General features: G+C 42.3%; 1 protein-coding gene across 3 annotated transcripts in view; it reads left to right on the forward strand.

Annotated features, from left to right (window-relative positions):
• The first annotated feature begins 638 nt into the window (after nt 1-638).
• Nucleotides 639-25,774, forward strand: part of DCC (DCC netrin 1 receptor) — a 985,342-nt gene continuing 960,206 nt past the window's right edge. For all 3 annotated transcript variants that reach the window (XM_010961349.3, XM_045521525.2, XM_074355181.1), the window contains exon 1: nt 639-1,396. In XM_010961349.3, coding sequence (XP_010959651.2) covers nt 1,306-1,396 — 91 coding nt within the window. In that variant the 5' untranslated portion in view covers nt 639-1,305. The remainder of the gene's footprint in view (nt 1,397-25,774) is intronic.

Raw genomic sequence — 25,774 nt, forward strand, 5'->3', positions numbered from 1 at the left:
AAACAGATCACCAACCCCTAGAGGTTGGAGGCTGAGACCTATTAAACTTTACATCTATATTTTCTGGGAGCTAACAGGGTACCTGGAATGTGCTAGATGCTTTAAAATGTGTTGAATAAAGCATTGACTCCCATCTATAGAGAAGAGAGAACACAGATGAAATAAGACATCTTACAGAAAGAGGACCCTAGCTGTTGTGCCAGGAAGGAGCAGTCGGGTATCTGTCTCTTGTGTTTCTGGACCTCAGTTCCCCGAGTCCTAGAAGGGAGCTGGGTTAGGGGATTCTTCCAGATGTAAGATTCTGTTTTGAGATAATGCTAAGGGCAGAGAAGAAAGTAAACGCCCCGGCCATCTGACCCAGCCCAAATACCTGTCTGGATTTTACAGGCAGAAATAATTTCGCCAAGATTAGGTGTCAAAGGAAATAGCCGCAAACCCCCAGACACTCGAGATTTGCCAGATCCGTTGACAGAAGTGACTTCCCACGCTTTGCCCACAGAGGGCATCCCTGCTCATTGATATGTAGACCAGGCGGAGGCAGCTGCTGGGAGCCTCCTCCGACCGCTCTTTTTTTCCTTCGCCGGCATCTCTCTGCCCCCACCCCCTTTCCCGTGGAATCTTGGCCGGATCCAGTTCGCTTCCCTCCGGTCTCCACATTTTCCCTTCCAGCCCTCCACTTCTCTGGATCAATGGGTAGTACGGCTCCAACTCCCAGCTCACACGCCGCTGGCGGACACCCCGGTAACAAGTGAAAGCGCTCCGCCCCGCAGCCCCCCGCCTCTCCTCCCTAGGTCCCCGCGGGCTCTCGGAGGAAAGACGAACAGCCTCCCCTGGTCTCCAGCGCGGATTTTTCTCTTCAACTTGACCCAGCCGCGGACCGGGAACCAGCCTCAACCTTTGGATGCACAGCCCAACCACAAGATTGCTTTCCGTCTCCTCTTGGTCCTTCCTGGATATTCTGTTTGTTGATGACTTGCAAGCCCCGCGGAGAGCTGTCTTCCCTCCTCTTGCTCTCTCTGTTTCCTTGAGTTAGTTTTCCAAGGTTTTACCAAGGCTTCGGATCTCTTGGACCGAATGGAACTTTTTGCTGCCTCTTTTTGCTGCTGATTCTGTCAGTGGACGAGAAAAAAGGCTTCGGAGACAGAAGAGGCGCAGGGGAGGTGGAGGAAGAGGACGAGGAGGAGGAGGAGGAGGAAGCCAAGGGGCTAGGCGCGTGTGTGTGCATGTGTGCATGCGTGTGTGAGTGCATGTGTGTGAGTGCCGCCGCTGCCCAGGACCCCCGGCCCCGAAGGTGCTGGCTGAAATATGGAGAATAGTCTTGGATGTGTTTGGGTACCCAAGCTGGCTTTTGTACTCTTCGGAGCTACCCTGCTCAGCGCACATCTTCAAGTCACCGGTAAGAGGTTCTTTCCTTTCTTCTCGTCGCAACCGCCCCCCGCCCCCCTCTACCCCCTTTCCTTCTTCTCATTTCCTTTGACGACTGGTAAAATTGGGATAGAGGGAGAAAGGGCAAGATGTTCTGCGCGCTCTCTCTCCCCCATTTCCTCACGCATGATAAAAGACGAGGAGACTTTTTTCCCCTGGGGGCGGAGGATGCTGGCGGCTGGGGAAAGGGGCGCCCCTTCGCTTTTTAACAAACCTGGTGCTTCTCGCATTTTTGCTTTTGCAAATTCTTGCCTTGGTTTGGAGAGCGGGCGGGCTGGGGCCGGAAGGAGGCAGGTGGTGGGGATGCCGTTCAAAGGGACTGGGTTGGATCCTTAAAGCCTCAAAAAGCTACCAAGGAGGTAAATTGGGGCAACTGGGCCAAGTGGAGGAGATCATCGAGGGGGCTTCGAGGGAGCTGTGCGAAGTGTAGATGGTGGGGCTGAGCGGTTTGTGGTGATTATCTGCGCCTCCGTTTTGGATTTTTAGACTTGCTGATTGAGAATCGAGAGAGGAACAGCTAATGTGTTTTGGTACTTCAGAGGAGGGGACGGTGGCACCGAAAGAGGTACAGAGTTGCCAGGAGGAAGGAGGAGTATTTTATTTTATTTTTATTTTTTATAACGGTTTATGCAGCTCTCAAGCTAAGTCTCCAAATGTCTCCAGGACACTTCCAAACTCCAAATGATTGATATTCCGGAGAACCAGCCCCCTGGCCCTGGCACTTGGCAAGCGCAGTTTGTAATTAAAAATGGCAAAACTGGGGATTGGATTGGGTTGTAACAGGAGAAAGAGGGGTCTGAGGGATGCTCAGGGCTGCTGCAGTCTGCGAATATAGAGCTGGAGGTTTCGACGGCCAAAAGATTTTTTTTTTAAAAGAGCAAAATGACTCATTATAAGGTCCACTCGTTTTGCTGGCCTCACCATAAGTATAGATGGACACTGGGGTACAGGGAGTGGGCCGGCGGGGAAGGAGGGGAGAGCAGCCGGCTGAGCATTCAAATCCCTTCGGAAACGACCTTTTCTCAAATCCGAAAGAAAAGGAGCCTCCAGCAGGGGCCAGGCGTTGGGTTGGGAGCGACACAACCTGCGCCTTGGAAATTAACAGAGAGCGGAATGTAAATTACTGCCAAGCTCCCAGCCTCCCGGGAGCCTGAAGCTCCGGCTTTCTCTCCCTGCTAAGTGCTGCACGGCGCAGCGTTGCGAACGCCAGCGGGGAATGCACCTCTCTGGTTGCTAGGGATTCAGTCAAGCAGGGAGGCAGTCTGAGGCTCCCCAAATCCTGATGCGGCCACACGAGAGCAGGAATCTGCGCATCCACACCGACCCGACTCCTCACCTTCCTTTGGCCAGACAGAGCTAGCATAAGCCAGCAAGAGGGATGTGTGTGTGTGTGTGCGCGCGCGCGCGCGCGCTCACCAGCGTTGCGCGCCCAGCAGCCGGTGCACCCTCCCTCCCCCTCAGGCCGGTCTCCTCCTCCCCGGCTCCTCCCGGAGCTTTGTCCTCAGCAATTACTCCCGCAGAAGGTGGGTGGGGGACTATCCCCACAGTAATGAATAGGTATCCGTTTGAAATTTCTTCCTGCTACCTGCAGACACTAGATTCGGCGAGGAGCGTTCTTCTTATGCACAGAAGGTGGACTTGCGCTCTTGGGCAGTTCGGGAGACCGCCACGGAGGAGAGAGGGGAAGTTTAGAGGAGCATCCTCGCTGGGTTGAAAGTCTACAGGGCCAGGCTTGAAATGTGTCGGCCGAAAATATTGCATTAGACCAGGAAGATGTGCAAAAATGGACAATGGCGTTTTGTCAGTTAGACTAAAATATTTTAAAGACATTTCTTAAGTGACTTTGGTGAAAGATGGGGATAAATGAATGGAGATGGATTTGTATATGTTTTCTTAGTATCTAAATTAATTAAATATCCCCTTTCCCACTTAAGTTTCTTGTCTAGAGAGTTAGAGCCATATATTACTTTATTTTACTTAACTCCTTAACAGAGAAGTCTATGATTGAAAAGGCAGACAAAAGTATACATGTACAAGGGATAAGCCTGTGGATAGGCTTGTGGCTCTAAATCTTTAAGCTTCTCTCTGCTTCTGAATTTCTGTTATTTGCAAGTGTGATGTAGTTTGCACAGGTCCCAGCAAAGTGAATGGTGCAATCCTGAGATATTCCCAATTCAGATCACTCTGATCTTTGCTTCTTAATCTGTTTCTCCTTTCTCCTAGTAGCAATTTCCCCTCTTCAGGGACATGGCAGGGAACTGATGATGAAGAAAGCACATTTCACTCCTTGAAAGGACCAGTAGGAGGTGCCCTTAATAAGGCCAAGTGTCTAGTTTCCTGGCAGTGAAATTCCCATTCAGCAGGATGTTTTTTAAAGACTTTGTTGATTGGTGACAAAGGATGATGGAGACTAGCACAATAGCACTTCCTAGATAAAGTCTGGACCTGCTGTAGATTTTTGTGAAATTGTTATGACATAACAAAGGGCATCCGTGACCAGTGTTGGCATAGGATGGGGACTTGATGCTGGAGGAGGAGGCTGGTGGCTTTTTAGTTGGCTTTTGTAAGAGGCAGTCTTCTTATATGTTTGACTTGAGCCACAAACAGAGGCACTCAGTAGAGTCCTGAGATCTCAGTATGAGATGAGGTTTTCAATGATAGATGTTAATGAATGAAATAAGAAGTATACATGCTAATTAATTCTTCATATATATGTTTGGGTTTACATTCTACAGAAAAAAAAGTAATGCGAGTTTATGTTGTCGGGACGTGGTGAGATGAGGCTTGCTGCTCCCCTCTCCACCTCTTTCTCATCCCCCACCCCAACCAAAGCAGATCGGATGCCCCCAGAAGGGTATGCTGTTGAGTGGAACATGGCAGGACCTGAGGGCGCCCGGGCAGCCCGGCTGTCCGCTCCTCCATGAGTGCTGCGGTATAAATCACCAGGGACCTGTCACAGCATCCATTTCCCACACAGACGCCGTTGCCCTCTGAGTTATGAAGCATGTGGAGCAGCCACCACATGTGTTATGTGTGAATATATTAGGCTTAGTGCATTTGCTTTAATGCTCTTAAGAGCTGGACTGGCTTGAACTGCTGATAGGCACTCCCCCCACCCCGGGGAGAGATTTATAACTTCTCAGTGTGTCTGACTTACATTGATTCTCTGGTAAGTTAACCTCTCAGCAAACTTCCTTATTGTCTTTGTTGAAGAGGAAGAACTTTAATCCTATCCAAAGTCCTGAATGAAGCCCTCCTGAGCGCTTCTCCTGGAGTACTGGTCTTTGCAGGCTACAGTATGATTTGTGTTCAGCCGGCAGGAAGCTTGACAAGAGATATGAGCAGGTGATCTTTGGGTGGAAGGGGGTATTTTTACCTCCTTCTGGAGAGGGAAAGGATGACATTGCATCTTCCAAGAAGATCCCAACACTCTAGTTATCCTCAAAAGCATCTTTTATGAGAGGAAAGATTTCTTCCTCTCTGACTTAACAGTTCTTCTTTCTTTCATCCAGCAGTTTGAAATACTTCAAATGCATGTGATTTGATCCTAGAATGTTTTCTGCCGTGTGCTGGTGGGGCGACCTTGTACTATTTTTCTTCTTGGGAAGCAAACTCTAACGTAAACCTTGACTTCCGGACCAAAACACTTTTTATCTTCAGTGATGCCGATGTTTGCAGGGAGTGCTGAATTTCTGAACAGAGTATTTCTTTCCTTGGAAGACTGGGCCCCAAGATTACAGTTGAAAGCGAATATTCTTACTTTTTTTTTTTTTTTTTGAAAACTTGCCATCTTAAACTTGACTTGTGAAATTTTTTTCCTTTTACTTCTCCCAAAGTAATTCTATTGGGAAAGGATGCCTTTGTCTGGCATTTTCTAAAATTGAAACCCAATCGTATACACACAAGGAAGAGAGGATTTCTACCTTTCACACCATCTCCCCAAATGTATGGCTGTGGGGTGAATTGAGATGGTTGCTGATCACATAAAGATGCTTCTCGAAACCAGGGCTGTTTCATGAGTGAGTGAGCTGTTCTTGCCTGGCTATACATCTTCTCAGTTTCCATAGATATGGCCTGTGTTGCTCTCAGAAACTTGCACTGAGTTAGGAACACATTGCTCTCCTTTGGTATTTGGTACACAGTTGCCAGCTCACATGGTAAATTTTTCATGGATTAATCAACCTCGGATGATCATCTGTTCAATGAACTGTATGCATAAATTTTGGGAAACCTTCGTTTTGCCTGAGCAAAAAGAATAATGACATAAGCCCACTGAGGATTACTTGATAAATTAACTAAAGATAAAAAATCACTTGGTTCTGGAAATGTGCTGTAATTCCTAAAGTGGAGTGATGGATGCTGTGCACACTTACAATTCATAAAATGTAAACATGGAATCTTCCCTTTTTTCCCTCTCTGTTTCTTTATTTTGATGCTCCAGAGGAGGACTGAAGAGTTTCATGAATTGTCACAACAGTTATACCTTAATGAATGGTAGCCTGGGGTCTCACTCACTCTTGATTGAAACACGTCGAATTAAGTATCATCAACACGATGCCCGGTGACTGGTTCTGCAGCCTGCCCGTGGGCTGCTTCCTTCTTTCCAGCCTGTCTCTGCACAGTCACAGCTCTCATCTCTGAACTTTATAGCATCAATACTGCCTCCCTTGGTACGACCCAGGAGAGCCTTTCTCACTGTGAATCCAAGGTCCTGATCCACAGGCACTGAGTTTAACACGCTGTATTACACTTCTCAGAGTCACAGGGATTTGCCTTAGAAACAAAATTTTAAATTGTCATGGATGTTTCTTTTTATTCAGCTGAGTAGTACTCTCACAATAAGAGACTCTAACTAGTGGCATCTCAGCCAGTATCATTGACGTTTCAAAGCTCACGGAGCCTTACGGGGAGTGAGTGCTATGGGAGAGCAGGTTATGCCAACCTCAGTGTGCTGGTTTTTTCAGGAGGGTGTTACCTAGTTGGAATAATACAAATTTAATTTTCTTCAAAGTTACTACTTTTCCAAGATCAAAACACTTCTTGGTGGTTATTATAAAATCAGTACCCCAATAGCACTGGAGATACTTTTCTTCAAAACCAGACCTCAAGTAAAGCAAATGTTAAACTTGTCAATAAAAAAGGATGAACAATCCAGATTATTTTCCCCGTGGGCCAATTAAAAAAATAAAGTGCAAGATGAAATTACATGTTACATATGCTAACTGGGTAACAGCAAAAAATAAAATGCAAATTATTATACAGTTTTATAATTGCAGCATGAGCATAAATTATAGCACCATTTAGTATTCCACACTTCGGCTTCTTCCTACAGTAAGTAGAGGGTTGATTCCTTATATTTCTCTGCTTTAACACCATACTAACAACACAGAAATGCAGGTTGGCTGATTGATGATCAAAATTACTATAGTACTTCAAAGTTCTTTGGCAAATTTTAGCCTGAGGTTAAAAAAAAAAAAAAAAAACAGGCCTCTTTAACGCAACTGTTATTTTATTTATTTATTTATTTATTTGTGGTTTAAAATGCCTGAACTCATCAATGATATGGTTTAGGAAAAAACATAATAACATGTATGATTGAATATTCCTTCTTTTTCACTGTCGATGGTTAAGTTGCCAGTGGCAGTACTGGTTCATGTTACTTTTTATAAATAGTTCCAAGCAACTGTATTATTCACAGCTTTCATTTCTTGGGGGGGAAAGTTCAGCCAGGAAACATACAAATCATTCCATATTTATTGATCCTATTTTTAAGGTTTATTGTTATGACATGACCTGAATGAGGAAATTTCTCTTTGCTCAGTTCTGTGAGCCCAGTGCCTGTAACCTACTTGTCATTTTCGTGATGTACTTTAACTTAATTTCACATGTCCACATTCTCTGACTTCTTGCTCACTCGACAATTTCACAGTTTCGAGGGAGGAAAGCCCTTTATACCATTTGTAAGAATTCTGATGGGACTTCACGGGGGTATGTATTGCAATTTGGGAATTTCACTCTTGTGCTTGGTTCATCCTTTAAAGACTGGTTACTGCCAGAAGGCTGCCTTTGAACGTACCTGGGACAAAAATGTCCCACTGAATTAATTGAATCTTTGTCATGCGATCTAATGAAAATGCAACTCATTAGTCTATTGTGACCTGATAAAAAGCACTTACCAATGCCAACATTACTCTGTTGGTGCTTTAACATTTTTATAAGAATATAAGCGAATTAAATGGTCAATATAAATGTTATTCACTGTAGTCAGTTTTCTTAGCAACTGAAGTTTCTTGTTAAACACCATTATTTTCAGCTTGTACTAAATTTTAAAAAGTCTTTAAAAATATTTATCCACTGCCTTTTTAAGTATGTAGGACACAAATTAGCCTTTCCTTAATAGACTGCAAGCATCACTGTGGCTCAGTTAATTGTACTGTCTGATATTATAGGGATGATTTCTGAAGATGTTACATCATACAGGACTGTTTAATTCCCACTAAATGGCCATGGACTGTTGCCTTTGTTTTCCTAAGACTTTTATTCCTGATTTGTAAAATGCATTTTATCTACTTGTCTGTGTGCAGTTGGAACTTCTCCCTGTTGTAAAACTTCTTCAAGGCAGTTTCTCTCTTTTCTACTTCTAATTTGCAAAGAACTAGGGGACTGAGTTCGGTTGAGATTGTGTCTAAAGTAAGAGAGGAGATTCTAAATCAAGACCTGAGTTCTTCACTAGTTCATTGGTTTTTAGCTAATAGGTTTGTAGCAGTTTCTGAAATCTGGTATTTCTTTGTATGTCGTTTTTCTTCACGCAACATATTTTTCCTTGTTAAAGGAGGGTGCGGACTAGACAACTTCTAGTTATATTACAGATTTCAACATTATATGATTCATTTAAATTATGAGCTATACTATATATGTGTATAGTGTTCAGTATAATTAATAATAATAGCATTAATGATCATGATAACAATAATTCTAGTCAAACAAATAACCCATGTACCCACTAGCAGCTTTCTTAATTTTGTGTTAATTAATCCCTTGCCTTCTTTATAGTTTTACTGCTTATTTATGAATCTTTAACATATGATTTTGGTTGGCACATATTTGACCATTATAAAATAAATACGTGTTTTCATCTCTGATTTGCATTTTTGCTAAACATTAAATATTTGAGAGTCATCTATGAGAATGTATATGGCTGCATTTCAATCACTTTCTCTGCTGTATAATATTCCATGGTATTGATTAACCACACGTTATCCAATCTACCATTGATGAACTCCTGGGAAGTCAATATTTTGCTGTTGCCAATAACACTGCTATGAACAGTCTTGTACGTGTCCCTCAGATCAAATCTGCCACCATGTCTAGGGTGCATATCTAGGGGTGAAGTTGCCGAGTCATAGAAAGGGCATCTTTACTTTTAGGGGACAGTGACAAGTTGCATGTATTGAAATTCCCACCAGGAGTACACAACAGTCCCCTTTGTTCCATGTCTCTACTGATACTGGTATTGTCATAGGTTTAATTTGCCTTCGTCTGCTGGATGTGACTTAGCATCTCATTGTGGGTTTAATTTACATTTCCCTGATTGCTCATAAGGTTGAGCATTTTTTTGCCCATAAATTCATTGGCCATTATTGATTTCAGCAAGATAATTCTATGATTCTGTTTTTGTAACTGAACAGCCATTTGTTTTTGAGACATCCATATTATCAGTAGTTATTCTGTTTTTCCAACTAAGCAGCTTTTGCTTTTAGGCGTAGGTGCAATTGGTAGTCTAACTTTTAGGAACTTGTTACTTGATACTGCATCAGGCTTGTTTTAGCCCAGATTTCCCTATAGGACATTTCAGAATGTACACTTACACTTATGGAAAAGAGCTCCTTCATCATCCTAAAATTGTTGATTACCCGGAACAGCCCTTACCTGGTCAGTATCCTGCTTTATCCTGTCTGTTATATGCATGTAGCATATCAATTACAGGGAAGCAGGATGCTGGGGTGGCTTCATTTGAGGAACAAGATAAATCCCCTGAATGTGATGAAACTCAACGGTAACACAATCACAGTTACAATGGTAGATACTAAGTCCAAGTTAAAAATCCTAATTTGACCATTTGAACTTGGGTCTGTTTCCAATATGGTAAAAATGCATAAGCCCAGGATCATTGTTATATATGCGACTGTGGGTTTCAAGCGAACACCCATGCTTGCACAAGGGCATATGCACACCTCCCAGTTTTTGTTTGGGTTCCTAATTGTCTCACCTCTTCCCCTGGGGCAGACTAATGAAGGGCCCTGGATGAAATAAAGCATTGGACACGCCAGCAGTGGCTTCTCTAGTGTGTTGCCTCTGTGCCGACTCATTAGAGATGTGAGCCAAGGCTGAGACATCTAAGCAAACCCCTTGCGCCCGGAGTCCTCAATCCATTGTTCCTGCATCTTTGCTCAGCCTCACAGGATCCCAGAAGAATATAAATTAGAGAGAAAATCTGCAAAGCTTCCCTTTTCATGTCTAATGTCTGGGCAGAGCTGCTCCCTGCAGGACAATTTCTAGTTATTTTCTCTTCTGGTTTGAGATATCTCCAGGGGTGGTTTTTTTTCACTGTCTCCCCTAGGAAACTTTTCAGCAGCATATCAGTTCTTGCTGTGAAATTTTCATTTTGCAATTCATCTTAGACAGTCCTGTTCTAAATGTTCTTCCCACCTCTTGGTTCCTGTTTGTCCTCCTCAGTGGCATTCTGTGTCTCCTGTGCTGAAGTGTGTTAGGTAATCCTGGCCATAAATCATTATTGGCTCCACCCCCTCCTTGGTCCTTACTTAACCAGACTATAAATATTTAGTTCACTTCCCTCGTACCCCTCCAGAAGCTTAATCATGTTTATTTTTCTTACCTGAACTCCCTCTAGTTTGTTTATATCTTTCTGGTAATCAAGGGCCTCCAATTTAATGTACTCTTCTAAGTAAGCTCTCCCAAGTCGTATATTAGAAAATAGAGATTTAGCATAGTCTTTGCCTTTTTGTGCAGACATTCATGGACACACATTTTGTCTCCCTTAAAATTCGTGTTCTCATTTTTCAGATAGGACAGGCAATGCCTAAAAAACTCATTAAGGCATTATAAGGATCAAATAAGATCAGGAATGTTATTCAAGAGACTAGCTACTGAACACTTCCTGTGGGTTACAAAGAATTAAATAAAAGGTTTAAATGTGATTCTGCCCTCCAAGGGTTTATCGTCAAGAGGCGGTGACAGGCACAGACGCAGCTAAATAGGTTACAAGGCAGAACAAAGTACTCATTAGAAAAAGAACCACAAAGAAAGTGGGGTAGACTCTGAAAAATATCAACTATCATGTTTATGCATGATATCATTAATATATTAATACTCGCCAGATGGGGTGACAGAGCCAATTCATTCATCCTTGTATCATTAGATTGATTCACCAAAAGAAAACAGAAACAAAAAGAGGAGAGTGTAAAAAAGTTGCCAGTCACATTGAAACCAAGCTTAGGTGTGGTGAGAATGGGGATTCTGAGTTTCCTCTGCAGATCTGGCAGCCTGTTGCTATAAATACAGCCTCAGACTCCATGACTCTTCTCTTATTTATTGGGTGGGTGTTGGGTGTTGCACTAAGCTGGTGATGGAGCCTGGAGCCCAGTGGGATGGAAATGCTAATCAAATAAATATGTTAATAAATCCATAATTTCAAATGAGAAAAGGCTTTAAAAACAAGACTACTAGAGGAGAGTGGCTCAGACAGTAGATGCAAGAAGCCGTCCCTGAGAAGGCTGCAGTCGGCAGCGGAAGAGTGAGTCACTTGGTTAAAGAGGGGATGTTCTGGGAGCGGCAAGTGGGAACGTGCAGGTAAGAAAAGCAAGTGCAGAGGCCTTGAGGGGCGGGGGAGGCAGAGTGAATTCAAAGATGAGTGTGTCCCGGGGCCAGGAGAACTAAGCATAATGACGGCTCAGCTGAGGCTGAAGACAGTAGCTACCCATACTGGTGAATACTGGTTGAATGGATTGAAATGAGTTCACGACAAAGACCTTTATCTCATCTCAGCACATTTAAAAATTTAAGCAAATTACATAGACATTCTTTGCCCTGATTTTCTTATTAACTATCAGATGTGAGTTTATGACCCTAGCCATCCTGCATGGGGTTGTGTGGACATAACTCATGTAATAAGGGGGAAAAAAAAACCTTTGAAAACTGTAAAGAGCTAGATAAATGCAAATGATTATTAATAAGCATGCATAACAGGCTGCTTTTGCTTTGAAAGCTATTGCTGAGCAGACAGAAACAGGACTTCACCTTTTCAATTCAAGTAGAATTGGCACCGGGACATTTCTTTTTCCTATGACCTCCTTTGAAATGTGTGCACGATTCCTCTTGGTGTATTAAAAAGGAAACTGGACCTAAGATTTAAAAATAAATTGCAGATTATTTTCTCAGTATACTCCTTTTATATACATTTTCTCTCTATTACTATTTCTTTAAAGAAACAAATGAGTATTCTCTTAGCTTTAAGTGACAGCTCATTTAGAAATTGCTAAGTTTGCAATCTTTCCTTCACTGCTGCCAAATTGCAAAGGGGCCAGCTGCACGGTCCTGTGATCTTTGGTCATGATGAGAGAGGTGGCACAGCCTCAGGGAGGTGGTGTGGGGGAGGCCCGTTAGCCAGTGGGCTTGACCTTGACTTCCCCATCTGTAAAATCAGGGCAAAACCAACTTCTCTTTCCCTGCCTCTAAGTTGGAGATAAACTCACTCCAACATTTAGATAAACAATACCCATTCCAATGCCTGACTCTTAATAAGTGTTCTTTAAATGCTAGCTGTTTGTAGTATTATCTCAATAGGGGCTAGATTTATTCTGGAATAGTCTCCAAATAGAAAATTTCATAGGCGTGAGCAGGCCGCTATAGAACCCTCCTCAATTTTATTGTTGTAGGTGATTGATGCTAAAGATGTCAAAGTAAAATAAGGTGTCACACCCTGATAGCAGTTTTGAAATCAAGCACATGCTTAGTTTAGTGGGTAATGGTATAGCATCCACGGTCCATGCCTTTGCTAGACTTTGAGGCGAACAGCTTCGGCTAAGTTAGATCTGATGCAGCGCCATATTGATCAAACTTTGCACCATACGACATACCTTCTGTGGATTCCTCATCCAAATTAACCACCTCCATTAAGTCCTCTTCGGTTAACCACATCCCTTTCCTGCAGAGCCACTGATTTCAACATCCATTCAGCATGGATACTTGGGAACTGGTGCCTCCTTGGTTACGGTGCAGGACCAGGTATAATTTGTTCCCAGAGTCTTCACTATGGAGGAGACGCTCACCTTGGCTGGGTGTTAATGCCCAGCTCTACCCCATACAAGTGAATTTAGAATCTCTGACATGGAGTTCAGCCCAAGTAGTATTAAACCTCCGTGAGAATTCCAAAGTGCAGCCAGGTTTGAGGACCGATGTCTGAGGACCTTGCTATTCAAAGTGTGGTCCATGGACCGGCAGCATTTGCATCTCTTGGGAGCTTTTTAGGGATACAGAAAATGAATCCACACCCAATTTACTGTATTAGAATCCCAGGTGACTGAGAAATCCTGCCCTAGGAGACTGCATACTCACTGAGGGAAGTGACCCTTGGCTCAATTTTTTTTTGTAAAAATCTAGTTGGGAAAAGGCTCACCCATGCTAGTTTAGTCTTAACTTGAAGCCCCTTTGGAGGGCTTGGGCCTCAGGAGCCCGTCTTGGGATGGCAAACTATGCCAACATCCAAGAATGTTCTGGTTTGTGGTTTACTGGCAACTGTATTTCCTGGAAGCCATGACACGTTTCATTTTCCTTGAGATTAAATGCCTTTGAAAGTGCTCTGAAAATGCTCTTTGGGTGTTCCATTTGCCTTTTTCCTTCTTTTCTCCTCAGTGCTCAAGGTAAGAAAGCACATTTTGAAAGAGTCTGCTAGTTTGTTTTCCATGTTTTCTCCTCCTTCCATTCCGTTTCCTCCTTAAAAATACTCAGACACTGGGAAAGAGGCAGGCACTTGAAAGGGACACTGGGGGCCTGGGTCCTTCTCCACCCTCCCTCCTCTGCCTCTCAGGTCTGATGCTAAAAGCACACACTCGCTCAAAGCGAGACCCTGACGATGACCCCATGATGAATCTTGCTGTTTGATGGAGAACGGTCCTCAGGGCAGGAAACAGACCAAGTGCTCAGTTGCCTGGACCTCTGTGGCAGGGGAGGAGGGGCGTAACTGAGGTTTTGAAGAAGAGTAAAGCTTTACACACAGAAAGCTCAGTGCGAGGTTTTGAAGCTTTTGCTCCGCACTGCCAGGCAGGGAGAGGAGCTGTAACTGGCGTGCTCTGCATCAGTCTCTCGGAGCAGAGAGCATGGGGGCTCAGCTGGGCAGATTGGGTCAATCTGAATGAAAATCACTAGTGTTCCTCCTGGTGAGAGAAGTTTCTACTTAGCTCACGAACTGTAGGCCCTTTTCAGGTCCCGGTAGAGAATGAGTAGGGCTTTTGTAAAAGGTTATGTAAGGCTGCTGGTTTCTTTTTTTTTTCTCCCGCTAGAGTAAAATTCTGTTTATAGAGAAGTGAAACCACCTCTCGGGGGGTAAAAAAAATGCATTTCCTATCCTATAGCTCAAGAAACAAAATTTAATCAACCTTTAAGAAAGAAAGGAAGAGAGGGAGAACAAACTCGTTCTAGGCAGAGGGAGTGGGATATGCGAAGGGAAATAGGCGTCTTGAGATCATGCCGGCTCTGGTCCTCTTGCTGCGGTGTTTAGGGGGCGATCACCTGTTCCTGTTTCCCTGGCGCTGAGTGGTTTCTAATGAAGCACGGCTGTCAGTGTTCACAGTAGAACAGCCCCAGGTAAACAAGAATGGTCACCCTAAATTAGGTACCCGAGGTGGGGGATGGGAGTGGGGAAAATTCTGAAGGGTTTTCAGCCATGCAGTTGTTTTGTAGACAACCTGTTGTTAGCCAGGTAGAGGAATAACTTTGGGGAGGCAGCAAAGCCTAGTAAGAGGGGGTTGTTCCAGCAATCAGATAAGATGGGTGCCCATTTGGAGGTCTACAAATGACTTGAACCTTGTATCTGGGTCATAGAAGTCCTTACCCTCTAAACCTAACATAAAATTTGCTGTCCAAATCTGAAGGTTTTTGTGTTTAGTTTTTTTTGTTTGTTTGTTTTGGCCAACTACCTGGCCCCCAGGCTGTCAGAAATAACTTATTTTCAGTATCAGGATATATTTTGGAGGTAGTAGGGTAATTGATTTATCGGAGAAGCGTGTCTAATACTTTAGTGTTTTATTGGGCCAAGTATAGCTCTGGATACATTTTAATTATTTAATAGATCCTCACTAACTAGGTGATTTCCATATAATGATTCCTCTCAAGTCCACACAGACTTCTGAAGTTACTCTTATGCACAAGTGACAGAGTTCAGTTAAGGATACGTTCCGTTTCATGTGATTACTCAGCTTCTTACAGAGGAGTTTATTTTATTCTCCTTTGTCCTCTCTCCTTCTTTTGGTTTGATTTTTTTCTTTATGTGGCACTCTTACTGATTTTATTGGCAACATTCCAGAGTTCTTGGGAAAAATTCAAAATCAAGGAAACCCTGTAAATACTAAAACGCACACATGTTAAGAATTTGCTGTCTCTTTAAGCCCTGTTACTAATGCACAGGTATGAAAATGGAACAGGATAAAACAGGTGAGTTGTTACTTCCTACATAATAATCCCAGGGATAGGCTCTATATTTTCTTTAGGGGAACCATTCTTGAGGACTAGGATGAATCAAAGAATTAAAGTTCTATTTCTGTTGAAGTCAGTGGAAACCAAAACAAGACGATGGAGGCCAGAGAGGCATCCAGGATGAAAAGGTCGATACTTGTGTGTCTCAGTGCATTAGTCAATCAGGAAAGGACCTCACGGGTTGTTTGAGATGACTGTCTCCTTGTGCTGATAATGAAACAGGGTCCCGGAGAAGTTAGCTGAGCCCCTCTAAGCACCAATCTAAGAATGAGTGCCATGAAACATCTCCACACACATGGGATTAAATCTTGGCTCTACCGAGATTTAACTCTGTGACCCTCGTTGTGATTCAGGGTCCTCATCCCTAAAACTGGGAAAACCATTGCTGAACCAGGTCATCAAGAAAGAAGAATTACACTCAAGGATTATCACAGCCCTTGGCACAGAGTGAGCACTAAGCTATTTCTTTTCTTGTCTGTTCACTCAGCAGATGTTTATTGAGATCATGCTTGGTTATCATATTCGTTGACTCTTACGTTGAATGTAAGAGGCATTTAACATACTACCACTGTTCTCATAAAGTTAATAGGATGCCTGGGGAAATAAGACCTAGGCAATTTAATATGAAAAAAAAAAAAAAAGACAAGCAGAGATACAAGACGATGTATTATTAAGAACCAACTGAGTGGGAAGTGCAGACGGAGAAGCGTGCTGTCAGAAAGGCTTCACAAACAGAGGCCTGAGTCTGCTGGGCAGGGTGTTTGTGGGGAGATGTATTCCTATGTAGGGCACTTCTTTACCTGTCCAGGCTCTGGAGGACAAGAGCAAAGGTGGTGAACGCTGTACTTCCAAGGGTCAGCCACCGCCTCGCCACAGGCACAGGTTCTCATCACCCGTGATGACTTCCTTCTTCACCAGCCTCTCCCAAAGCCGATCTGTGGCAGCCAAGGCGAGAAGGGAGGGAGAAGTGACAAGGTCACCTGAGAAGTAACTTTGGCAGCATAAATAATGTAATTTCTGAACAAAAAGGCTTTGTCTGCAAGCCTTTCCCTAATAATTTTAAGGAGGTCTCAGAAGGACAAATTGCTCAGGAAAGGACGGATGCTGTCATATTTCGAACTCTGAGATGTAGGAGCTGAGAAGGCCAGTTCAGGTCCCTGCACTGCTGGAATAAGTCTGTGCTGGAAATTAATGTTTCCATCTTTTTTTCCTTTCGGCATAGCTTCAAAATGTATAGAAAATTTTGGTTCAGGAAGCCAAAAATCCTTTATTACTAATTCATGAAGGGTGTTAGCTAGCCCATAAAAGATTTTCTGTACATTTTACAGCCAAAGGACAGATAGCTTAGTGCAAAATTTTCAGCTTAAATAACTCTTCCTTTGTCCTTTCTTCCAAAATACTCAGTCATGCAAGATTATGATAATTAATAATTGATAAATGATGATGGTGATGTTGCTTCCCGTTTGGCTGATACTTTGTCTCCCAGTGGTTTTCACATCCGTTATCTAAATTCATCTCCCAGTACATGTAAAAAGTGGGCAGAAGAGCTCATTCATCGTATGTGCTTTGTAAGTGAGGTTACGAAGACTGGTGGCATGTTGTTTGTTTAAGATCACATAGAAGTTACTCATTCTGTAAGGAAAACCCGAATCTTCTGACTTGTAGTCCAATTACTCACTAGTTATCCTCTGACACCTTTCAAAAGCAAGGGCAAAAAAACCCCACAAAAAACCAATAACAAAGCAAACAACAAAAAATCAAGGGTATCCCTCTTTTTTGTTTTCTGCAAGTACATGTACTTAAAAAATGGTACGTAGTACCCAAGTCTTAATTTGTAACAACATTCTCCAGTAAAAGGAACAGTGGTCCCCCAGAGAAATGGCTGGTTCTAAGATTTAGGCTGGAAACATGTAAATTAAGTTTGGAGCATATTATAGTGCCAGAAAGTAAGAAAGTTCTTTAAGAAAACATTAAAAAAAAAAAAAAAAAAAACCCACAATGATGGAGTGTGTCAAAGGGCCCTGGAACTGACTGGAAGCTCTCAGTGGCCAAAGCTGCAACAATCTGAGTACGACAATAAATCAAGTAATTTCAGATTATAGCCCAAAATGCAAAATAAGTGTTCATGAGTCCAAACTGCTGTAGATAAATTGCTGAATAAATACATCAGCAGAAGAGAAGAGAGAAATCTCCCATGCAGAAGAATTCTAGATGCTTTATGTAGGTAGCCCACCCTCAGAGAGGTAGAGATGAGAGACGAGGTTTCTATAATCCTTAACATCCCTGCACTTTTCTCACTGTGTGGCTTCAGCAGCCCCACTTGTGTGCATTTGAAAATGCGTATCTCCAGGCTCCACCTCATACGCCCTGGATCAGAGTACTGGGCAGACCGGAGGGGACTAGGAAAGAGCATTTTTAACATGCTTTCCAGATGATTCTTGTGGACACTTAACTTTGAAAGTGAATGCACTCTGCTGTACATTCTATCTAAAAATTAATCCTGGCACTTTATTTGTTGAGCTGGTCTTAGAGCTCAAGGTATGGCACTGAGCCAGGTGCACTTGCGTTTAGATTCCAGCCCTCGAATTTTCCAAATGAGAGAAGATTCTCTACCTTTCTGTGCCTTAGTTTCCTCATCTGTAAAGTAGGGGAAGGATACCTAATTCAGAGAGTGTTTGTAACATTATTTGAGAAAATACATGTAAATTATTTAGCATATTCCTTGACACGTGCTAAGCACTCAACAAAAGGTAACTAGTGAGACAATGGTAATGTTATATTGGCTGGATTGAGTAAGTTAGCATTACATAACATAAATTTGTCAGTTATGCTCCCCACTCTCCAAAACAGACCTTCAGCCTCCTGCAGTGCCTTCCTTGCATAGTTTTAGGAGCCCCGGGAGGGGAGGTGTGTCATCCCCGAGCTGGCCTGATGAATGCTGCCCTGTATCTGGCAGTCTGGCCTGCCCGCTAGACTTCTCCCATGTCCTCTGTAGCTTCCTGCTTCCTCTGCTAGGTGGCTGCTGCTGCTTTGTGTAAGGCCGTCTGAGCTCTAGAACCTTTCCAGTGCCCAGGCATCGTTGTGCCCAGTGACAGAGTGTCTTGATACTCTCTTCCTCTCTCTTAAACTTCATCAAACTACCCGAGTCCCTTGTTTCACAAAACCCTTTAAGATAATAATTCTTTTAACTAGGGTCTGTAACTTTTCTCTGCATATGACTCAGATTGATTTGAAGGGCTGGTTTCAGGACCGATGTCCCACGTCCTGTCTCCCTGTAGATTCAGCCTTTCTATCTCCAGGTCACCAGTGGCACCTCTTTAAGTAGTATTTAAATCTTCCATATGTAAATGAGCCACTGCAAATAAATGTCTGTGTTTCCGGATGCATATACCGTGGTTAGTCTCATAAAGGCTGAGGCATATATAAAGTGCAAAAATGTGGAATAATAATAATGGCCAATATGTGTGAGACTCTGTGTGGTTTAAAGTGATGTGGCAGGTATTGTACATGAAATGTTTATTACCCGCCTATTTCCTTATTTAACAAAAGGGTATTTTTCATTCTAATCAGCAGTATGCTAACTAAGAGACTCTTATTTCCCAGACTCCCTTGCAGCTTAGAGTGTCTGTGTGACATAGTTTTGGTGAATGGTGTGAATTCAGGAGACACTTTAGGATTTCAGAGAACGTTTACTCTCCTGACCTAAGAACCATCCCCTTCTCCCGTGTTGCTTTCTCCTTTCTGCCTAGACAGTGAGAAGAAAGGAGAAGAAACTTGAATCCATGATAGCATCCTTGAGTAGCATTGCTTCCTGGGACTGCTCCTTTTAAGACTTCTTGCTAGTGTGAGGAATTAAACCTCTGTTTGGTTTTAAACCATTGTAGTGGGTTTCTGTCACTCGCAGCAACACTCAGTCCTAACTGTGGTGTGTTCCCGTATTAAATTGTTTACTCTCACAGTAAAACAATGAGGGAGGACCTAATATTATGCCCTTTTACAGCTGGCAAAAGGGAGACACCAAGATCTTTGTTAATTTTCTCATGGCTCCATGCTAGTAAACTGCAGACCTGTAATTCAGATCCCGACTACAAAATACATGTTTTCAAATTCATGCTGTGATTCTTAAATAAATAGTAGCTGTTATTAATTTTATATTATTGTTGTTTCTTTTACAATATTCACTTCTCCTCTCCAAATGGGTGATATTTTCCTAAGAGCTATTTATTATGTAGACACTTCTAGATCATTGACTATCTAAATAAAAACTCAATTTTCTGTTAATCGTTTTCAAATGTCACAGTTTTCACTAACAAGTTATAAGACAGCTTCATGCACTTTAATTTCCTCTGGAAAGAAATCCACTGTCACCTTTATAAAAGACTAACATTCCAACTACAGCTTTGGAATGCTAATGTCCGCCTTAACAGCCAGGCTAAGCTCTGTCATTCACATGTGTGTTGTAATTTCTCTCCCATTGTAGTGTAAGAGAATTTCACATAGTCTTGATATATTGTTTAAATTAGGCCAACAAAGTGCTGTGCTATGTACTCATTAAAATGGGAGATGGTAATAATGCAACCATGTAGCGTGGTCTTGCGGCCTTTGAGTTATGAACATTCAATAGCATCTCCTTACTTGTGCTTAAGTTGGCATTTGTGAGCAGCACATAATCAATTAATCAATAACCCAATTTTCTGTTAAAGGGATGGTGCATCATTTAAAAAAAAAAATCCGGGACCATTGTATGATTTTATGAAAAGAGCCCTGTCAGCAAGGAAACGTGTTTGAAAAACATTGAAAGCCTTTATTTGGGGATGATGATTTTGCTTAACTAAGCCAAAAGTGAAATTGGACACAAATGTTCAGTTCCTGAACCACTGTATTATTTTGCCTCTGCTAGGAAGGAAAGCACCAATTTGGAATTACTAGCGAGAGTGCATTGTTTTCACTCATGATTAGACAAGGGTAAGTGGATTCATCTATGAAATGCATAGTGAAAACAAACTACTCCTAAAACTTAAAAGTTTAAAACTGGTGGGCTCTCTCTTACAAATGTGGAAGAGCCCACACAGTTGTCTGATTCGTCTCACGTAGGATTGCGGCCGCACAAAGAGATGCGATGAGCATGGCAGAGCTGACAGCCGTGTAGAGATGACAGCCTGGCCCTCTCACAATTTTATGTATGTTTATATCCTTCTCTTTATTATAATTTCTGCCTAAAAAGACATATGTGCTCATTGTGAAAATTCAAATATTATGGAAATGTTTGAGTTGGAAAAGGAAAATTCCCCATCATTCCATCCCTCCAGGATAAACCACTGTTCACTGGTTTTGCTCAGTCTTTTATTTCTCTTTTTCTCCCTGCCATGGAATTACTTTGAAGCTTGGGGAAAGTTACGTTTATTTTCGCATCACATTAAAATGTTGAGCTCTGTTTTCCTTTTTATCGAATAAGCAGGTAGATAAATCTTAAAACAAACAAAACCCTCAGACATTTGTTCTGTCATTTGGAGAGCAAAAGACATGGTTAAGATAAAAATGATCTCCCAAAGCAGATCGCCTTCCAGGAGACGTCGCGCTTGGCCAGACATGGCTGCCTCCTTCTTTTCGCACAGAGGAACAGAGTTAGGTCCAAGGCCTCGGAAATGCTCAGCCATCTTCTAAAACCTTTCTTCTCAAAATGAGGCCTGTGGACCAGCTGCATCAGCATCACATAGGAGCTTGTTAGAGATGCAGAAACTCAGGCTTCATCCCAGTCTGCTGATTCTGAGTCTACATGTCGACAAAATCCCCTGGTGATGTGCTTGCAAGTCAGAGTTTGAGAAGTACTGTTCTGATTCTAGCATCCTTTCTACTTGAATCTCTACCACAGTCTGAGAGCAGGGATTGTTCATGAATTAGCAATGCTGTTAAGAGACACAGCCAGGGCCGCCACTGCTTTGTTCATGTGACTTCCAAATCTGTTGCAAAGTTCTGAATGCTGTTCTCATTAACAGCATCAAGATCAGGAAAACTGTCTGAGGGCTTGGCTCCATCCAGCCGCTTCACTGATGTCGTTCCACACATTCCTCACTTATACCTCTGAAGTCCCAATCCATTCCAGTCCACAGTGGGTTTAAAGATTTTTGCTTTCTATTCCAGTAATTCTTTCACTAATCGTGTGGAGGTTGGTATTAAGTTGCCAATGCATGTCAGGCGTCTCCCCAGTGAAACCATTCGCTCTGTGAAGAAAAAGACCAAGACTTTTTTTCTTCTTTATTCCAGTCCGTAAGTTAGAGTTTAATTATGATAATGATGATGTAATAGTGCGGGAAACACCGGAGGAATGATTGCTGTGCTTCCTTTGGAATGTAGGTGGAAATGTAGGTTGGCTTTTTTCTACTGTGATTACTGAGCCTAAGATTCCACCAGCTCTCTGCAGGCAGGAAAACCAAGGCATAGCTACTTTCCTCCTTACTTCCTCTTGTGGTCATGGTACCATTAAGTCTTCAGTCTCTCCAGTTGTTACCAAATAGATTTTCAAATGTCAGAGATTTCTTCCTCTCACATAGAGGTCAGTGTCCTCTCCCATGGGAATTAGCATCCAAGGGACCATCAGAATTAAACTGAAAAGATCAAATCTAAATATTATTTGAAGGTGAAGAAGTGATGAGAAATAAGTTGCGAGATAATGAAAAGAAATCTTACTTCATTAAATTGAACTTCAACATAGTCTCCTTATGCAAACCACTGTTCCTCTTTGGTTCACTAAGTTATCATCAGAAGTCCAGCATTTAAATAGATGAGATGAGTACAAATGTTATCTGGGGCATTATAAATGCTCTGACTTTGAATGACAGGTCATCCACTGCTTGAGAAATGGGGTTTCCAATTCTTGGATTTCTCCTTCTCGAGCAGTCTTAAGGCTTTTTATTGTAGTGAAATCTACGGGAAACATGAGGTTAACACAGTTTTCTCTCTGGTTTGTTGCAGGAATATTGGGGAGGAGGGGAAATGATATCTCACCTTCTGTCGTACCACTACTTGACCTGTAAAGATGATGAATATCAAGGAGTGAAACTTGCAGGCACTGAAATTTCTTTTTAACGGATCAAAGCTGAGCTTCCTATAAATAATGCATCTGGAGGTGTTTTTTTCATGGACTTGTCCACCTTCTAAAAGTTTCAGGCCTTGAATTACTCTAAGCTTGAGATGAGTGGTTTGACTGTTCTGTGACAACATTGCTAGCTTTCCATGAACAATGTAATTAAATCCGATTGAATGAAGAAACATGCCCTTGGCTGTGTATGGCATTTTGATTTTGAAAGCCTCCTAGCTGAAGCAAATCAGTTTCAGGATGGAAAGGTCAAGCAGCATCTCAAAAGCTAGACCCAGCCTCTGAGTTACTTCCTTTAAGGATGACGGCCCTGCTTGTAGAAGCTTGCCCATTGCCAAGAATGGGCGAATGATGGTAATTCTGTTAATTTATCCAATCACTTCTTCCCACAGATCCACAGTTGATGGTTACGTTTCCTACCAGGAGCTGGGAAGCCATTGATCTTGACAAGCAGTTGATTTCTTCCTTGAATTTATGCCAAGATCTTACATATCATGTCTCTTTGTAACCTGATTTCAAGCGCTGGCTGGTTATCTGGTTGAAAACGAGATCAGGGGCGATGGTAGGGATGCTCCAGTTGACATTAAGCAAGGTTTCACAAATTCCTAAGGGGAGCTAGGGAAAGGACGTTGGAGCTCCATAATGTTTTTTATATTTTAGCCCACAGTTTTAATTTTTCTCTCTTAGTGTCTAAAATCTGTGATTGAGTTTCTGTGTGGGGTGTATGTTAACCCCTCAAACTAAGAATATGAAAAACTAAGAGAAAAATGGAATGTTGTAATGTTATCAGATGCTGCAGAAGAAAAGCTGAATCCTTCCTTAGGATCCTTGGTGTGGCCAGGGCGGAGAGTGGGGAACAGCATCCAACAGAGCCTTCCTTTGTTCTTTAACCCCCTGCATTAAAAAGAGCCTTCACTTGCTTACACTGCATTATAGACGCTTTTCTAGGGATTTCTTTTGCTAGCTTATGGTTCAGTGGGAGACTCAGAACTCATCATAAAGTCTGCATTCAGACCAGGTTCAGCTCAGACTCATTAATGGAATTATGTAATCGATTGATTCTGTTCCTATTTCTAGGACTCCTATATTTTGAAATGAGAACATAGAAGTGGCAATCAGGTTCACAAGGGCACCCTTCAATGTGCCTCATTTCTCCTTTCTCTTAGATTGCACAGCCCATAAAGAATAGGGCATATTTCCCTTTCTTGAAAGATTCTTGGCAGTCATTTTTTGGATACAAAAACTCCCTTGCTCATTGCTTCAGTCTATGTGTTCTTTGACTCAAAAGGCTTTATCACCAGCGTTATTTGTCAGGCAAAGATGCCATTCCCAGGAAGTGCTGGAGCAGGAGATGTGAGAGCCCCCAAAGAAGGGCCTGAGCACATGGAGAATTAGGTTCTGTTGGTGGAGTAAAGAAATCATTTACACCCATTGTTGGTATTTAGCCACAGGCACCAGGATGGCTGTTCGGATCACTGAAAAATTAAAATATTTCTTCACTAGTTGGTAAGTATTTGCTGCCTGGGACTTTCCAAAGCACCCTGCCTCCTCCATTCTATGGCTATGCAATCAACTCCCAAAGGCCTTGCTTCTAAGATATCAGTATTAGCTTTCCCTCAGTGACTTTGGAAGGCCAGATGTACCCTCACCACGTCCTGGGTCACCTTGGTACCCTCCAGCCTACCAGCTAGACAGCCCAACGTGGCTCCTCCATATACTGGCCTTGCAACAACCCTAGGCTGCTTGAAATTGTGACACCAGAGCAGGCTTCTATTCCCTGAATTACTCGCCCATGGATGTCAACGGGAGCTTCAGCTTGAGAGCAGGCGAGGCTAGCTGGAGGGCTGAGTCCTGGCTCGATTTTGGGTTAATTTTTTAATATGATACATACTTGTATTTCATTGCCTCTGTTCTGTGGAGGTAACACTAACTGCTCTTACAACCTGAGGGGTCTTTATAGAATAAATTACATAACACTTAATGATTGGGCCTGTAAGTTCAATAATGATTTTTGAAAACTTGTACTGTTTTTATCTTATTTGCCAAAGCAATTGTTCAAAGAGTAAAGCTCTAAAAAAGATAAATGGAAAAAATATATATAAATCACTCATTATTGCATGACTCAGAGGATTACTGTTAATGTTTTGATATTATATGTATAAAATAGTAAATGAATAATCTTATATAACTTAAAAAATTAACAATCTATTGTGAACACAATTTAAAGATTTGTAAGAATTGGGTGGAAACTTTGAAGTCAACTAGTTTATCCTCCAGGATAAGGAAAAAATTCTCTTTCTATAACATTCTTCTCAAAGATCCTGGAACTCCCTCATTGATATCTCCAGTGATAGGGACCCACTGCCTTATTATACCTCTCCCTTCACTTTTGAATCTTTAATTATTCTAGAAAGTTCTATTTTACTCTTGGTCTAAATTCTCCCTTCCTTTTACTCATTGATCTTGCCTTTTCCCTTCTTAGCCTGCATAGAGGTGTGGGAGTGGCAAAGAAAGGGTGGGTCTAGAGGGCGGTAGGAACTTGCTGAGCCAGGGCAGGGACCAGTGGCATTGCTGAGCAATAATACTTGGTCGTAAGATTGCAAGAGTCTCTTGTGTAATCCTTTTAACTTACTGTTCCAACTTTCTCTTTTCTACAGAGACTTATACTGGGGGACTTACATATATATATATATATTTTTTTTTTTATCAAATTGGAAAACCTTAGAGGTGTTGAAAGTTGAGAAAAAATAAATCATGTTTGCCAATCCCATCCTTTTTTGGCCGGACACAGTGCTATTTTAAAAAAAAATGGGAGAATGTGTTTGAAAATAGCTTGAGTTGGAAGATATCTAGAGGTTAATTCACTGTCATAAGATATGTTTACGCTCACCTCTTTGTCACCCTTCCTGCTCTCTGGTCTTGAGAAGATTAATAAGGTAATGACGCTCGAGGCGTGAGTTTGGAGGTGGAGTGCTATGCCAGTTGTCAAGTGTTGGTGTAATTCTGTGCAGGAGTGACTGACCATCTAGTGGTGATCATCAGTGGTTCACGTTACTGTATTCTATTGACTAATCCACTCATCTGTCAAGTACTGAGGCAAGGTGCGGGTGCTGTCATGGGTAATAGACACCTTTCTTGATTACTGTTTAGAGAAAAAGATGAACAAGTAACACATGATTTCCTATTAAATGAAATGACGTTTAGCATTGTGCTTATATCTTTGAGAGAAGAGGGTTCTCTTCTTTTTCTTAAAACACCCAGCAGTGGGGATTTGATGGGGACTGAGGACCAGAGAGATTATAGCCTTGAATAACTCTGAATTTCACTTTCTGGGGCGGGATTTAGGTATTAGGGGAGGGCATGGCAGCGAAGGAATGATGACTGAGAAGAAATGAGTGGGAAGGAGGGTTGCAGCAGGTGATTCTCAATTGGGTTGCACCCAAGTCCTCCTTCTCCCATGGAGTCAGCTATCACTTGGTGAGG

The sequence above is a fragment of the Camelus bactrianus genome, chromosome 30 (assembly GCF_048773025.1).
Source record: "Camelus bactrianus isolate YW-2024 breed Bactrian camel chromosome 30, ASM4877302v1, whole genome shotgun sequence".
Taxonomy (NCBI): Eukaryota; Metazoa; Chordata; class Mammalia; order Artiodactyla; family Camelidae; genus Camelus; species Camelus bactrianus.